General features: G+C 39.0%; 1 protein-coding gene across 1 annotated transcript; it reads left to right on the top strand.

The window, feature by feature from the left end:
• Positions 1-2625: 2625 nt before the first annotated feature.
• Positions 2626-3564, top strand: LOC131273827 (olfactory receptor 14C36-like). Its single transcript, XM_058277989.2, has one exon. The coding sequence runs from the start codon at positions 2626-2628 to the stop codon at positions 3562-3564; it is 939 nt and encodes a 312-aa protein (XP_058133972.2).
• The last annotated feature ends 249 nt before the right edge of the window (positions 3565-3813 follow it).

Here is a 3813-nt window from a genome sequence, read left to right as displayed (position 1 = left end):
CTCCATTCCTAAGAGGAAATCCCTCAGGATGAGCAGGAAACCTCGGTGTCCTGGGACTGGGCTGAACCAGGCTCTGGGTCTTCTCTGCTCCTTGGTGCTAAGATCCACAGGCATTTCCCCTTAGAGCACTGAGAGTATTCGGGGAACTGTCATTTCCTTTCTGATTATCCATTTAATCTACACCATTTTCTATGTTCAAATACACCAATATATCTTATAGACAAGTGCTGTTCATGGGCAGATTTTACTTGGGCCCTGTTCCCTAACCATCTAGAAGCAATTATCTCTTGGAAATTACCTGTGGGCACTGGCTACTATTGGTGCCAAAGCCTGTGCTCCCAGGGGTTTCTGTGATGCCATTGGAGACCGCTGTTTGGATATAAAATTTAACAGGAAAGCTCTTGTTACGAAAGAAAGCTTCCAGACAGGATGTCAGTCATCTCTACCAAATATGCACACTCATCCTCACTTCCATATAAAACATCAGTGGAACCTTATCATAAATCTTGGTGTGTCTATCCAGCGTAAGTAATAAATAAAATTAACTTTTGAGACTTTGATGTTATTAACTTTTTTTCTCCCTTCCCTTGCCTCCAAGAATCACCTGCATTTCTTCCTACAATGCTTAGCTGATTTTTTGAGAAATATATATATATATAGTGTTCACCCAATGAGACAAACCTCTTCTTTTGCATTCAATGAAATAAACTCAGTTCAAGCAGTTTTAGCAGAATTCATAGCTGTTCATGGAAGCAAAGAGTGAGCTGGTTGCAGCACCAGGTGGAGCAGGGGCAGGAGCCGCTCTGCACATTGACCAGAGCTTTAGTAGGCAGAATGCTAATTTATATTTATACTTAAACAGATTTAACTCTGATGGGATGCATTTTATCTAAAAAGAATATAAACAATGATTTATGTATACTAATGCAAATCAATTAATTTCAAACATTATTTTATATTATTTTTTCTTTACCCAGCACACTACTATATGCAGTCAGTAGTACATAGTGAATAAGGGTCATAAAAATAAATTGTGCAAATGACCCCTTAAACTTTAGGTGTAATTCTAGGACTTTGTTATAACATACCATGAAAACCATGTAAGCATTGCTCATACTTGAGTTCCACAGCTTCCAAACAACTGCCTGTACATAATTTACTCTAAAATATCTTTAAAAGTATATATTATAAATAAATATTATGAGGATGTCTCAATCAATAAATAATCAAATTAATATATTATCAAAATATGGCTTCTAAATCTTTAAGTCTTTGCAGAAAAGGCAAAATATCATTTGTTTTTACAATTTGATGTATATGAACACCTGTGCAATCAGTTATCCCAGAAGAACATTACTTTATGAGCCATCCTCCTGCAACCTGTGTGCTATTTAATAATATTCATAATTAATAATCTGTATTTACATATGCATAACATTTTATGATGTCATACTTCTTTTAAAAGAAAATTGCATTATCGAATTCAGAGTGCTGCCTTTCCTATACTTCTTTGTTTGCTTCTGAAAATTATGAGTAAGATGAATTTGAGATGGAAGATATGTAGTACCTAAGTACCTATGTACATGCAAGAAGTACTTGGAGAAGCAAATGGGAACCTTCTATGTTTTTTAATGTCATATTTTGTGTGATCTATTAACTTTAAAAAAGATAATTAAAAAATAAAATAATAATATAAAAAATAAAGAAATGTTGGCATTTAATGGGAACAATTTAGTCACCATAGACTGTATTATAATTGATTTTAATATTTTGGTAAGCTCTAAATAAACAGTACCCTTTGATATAAACTCAGATTCTATAAGGTCATCATTTTATAAATATTAACATTCATGGAACATGTCTAATGGCATAGTGATGCATAGAAATTACCTAGGGAAACGGACTTTGGCCCAGTGGTTAGGGCGTCCGTCTACCATATGGGAGGTCCGTGGTTCAAACCCCGGGCCTCCTTGACCCGTGTGGAGCTGGCCATGCGCAGTGCTGATGCGCGCAAGGAGTGCCGTGCCACGCAGGGTGTCCCCCGCGTGGGAGAGCCCCACGCGCAAGGAGTGCGCCCGTGAGGAAAGCCGCCCAGCGTGAAAAGAAAGAGCAGCCTGCCCAGGAATGGCGCTGCCCACACTTCCCTTGCCGCTGACGACAACAGAAGAGGACAAAGAAACAAGACGCAGCACAAGATGCAGCAAATAGACACCAAGAACAGACAACCGGGGGGGGGGGGGAATTAAATAAATAAATAAAAAATCTTAAAAAAAAAAAAAAGAAATTACCTATATTAAATCTTTTAATCTTCCAGGCAAAACTTTAACTTCAAATAGATCCATTTTGTGACTAGAAAGTGATAGAAATATATGTAAACATAGGCACAAATTCATAAATATTATATTTTGCTCATACCCCTATTCTGGAAACAAGGGCTAAAGCAGGGGGACCAAAAGGTGCAAGAGGAAACATTATGTTACATCCTATTAACCAAAATGAATTAGAGAAATGTTTTAATGTGAGGCAATATATTGAGTTTAGGCTAATTTCTTCTGCATGTGGATCCTTCATGTTTCTTAGGGATTATTTGTCTGACTCTTCATGGGTAAGAGAAACTTTCCTAACATGCACAACCTCACCACAGTAACTGAATTCCTGCTTACAAGATTTTCTGATGTGTGGGAGTTCAGAGTCTTACATGCCATGCTGTTTCTACTGATGTACTTGGCAACCTTGATGGGGAATCTTCTCATTGTCACAGTAATCACCTTCAATTGGAAACTTCACACCCCCATGTATTTCTTCATTAGGAATCTGTCTGTCTTAGACATGTGCTACATTTCTGTCACAGTCCCTAAGGCATGTGTCATCTTCCTGCTCGACAACAGGGCAATCTCCATGGCTGGATGTGCAGCTCAGATCTTCCTCGTTGTTGCATTTGCTACAGTGGAGCTGCTGTTCCTCACCATCATGGCTCATGACCGCTATGTGGCCATCTGCCAGCCCCTCCACTACTCTGTGATCATGAACTCTCAAGCTTGTGTCCAGATGACTCTGGTCTCTGTACTTAGTGGTCTGGCCTTCTCAGGATTCCACACTGGCAGCACATTCTGGCTGCCCTTCTGTCAGTCCAACATGGTCCATCAGTTCTTCTGTGACATCCCCTCTCTTCTGAAGCTCTCCTGCTCTGCCACCTTAAACAATGAAATTTTAATTTTCATCTCTTCAGTGGTGATTGATGGTGGCTGCCTTGCCTTCATCATCATGTCTTATACTTACATATTTTCTACTGTGCTCAAGTTTCCAACCAGGGGTGAGCAAGGAAAGGCCTTTTCCACTTGTGTCCCTCACATCCTTGTGATGACCATCTTTCTCAGCTCGGCTGCTGCTGTGTATATGAAGCCAACCTCCAGCTCACCCACAATCCAGGACATGATCAATGCTGTGTTCTATTCTATAGTCCCTCCTTTCTTGAACCCTATAATCTATAGTCTTAGAAACAAGCAGATAAAGGAATCTGTAAAGAGAATTATAAGGAGAAATCTTTATTCCGGGATAAGATAGCATAATTGTTTGAAGCTGAATTATTCAATCACACACACAAAAATCGATATTCAGACTAGTGTTTCAGGGAATTCCTGTTAACCTGTGATTCACTAGTGCTTCCCTTGATACCAAAACAGAATTTACTTACAATTGTTTTGGGCTTAATTAGCATTTATACTTACTATGTTTTAACTTTGCAAAAGATCTAGGCACTAACCAGCACAGCAAGTTGCAGTTTCCAAGTACACTCCCAGCTGCCTCCAGAGT

The sequence above is a fragment of the Dasypus novemcinctus genome, chromosome 17, assembly GCF_030445035.2.
Source record: "Dasypus novemcinctus isolate mDasNov1 chromosome 17, mDasNov1.1.hap2, whole genome shotgun sequence".
Classification (NCBI taxonomy): domain Eukaryota; kingdom Metazoa; phylum Chordata; class Mammalia; order Cingulata; family Dasypodidae; genus Dasypus; species Dasypus novemcinctus.
Note: the sequence above shows the minus strand (reverse complement) of the source record. Positions and strands in the feature narration are given on the sequence as shown.

Bases quoted from the DNA above. Each gene is read 5' to 3' on its own strand.
- LOC131273827 (XM_058277989.2), top strand. From the start codon at position 2,626: ATGCACAACCTCACCACAGTAACTGAATTCCTGCTTACAAGATTTTCT.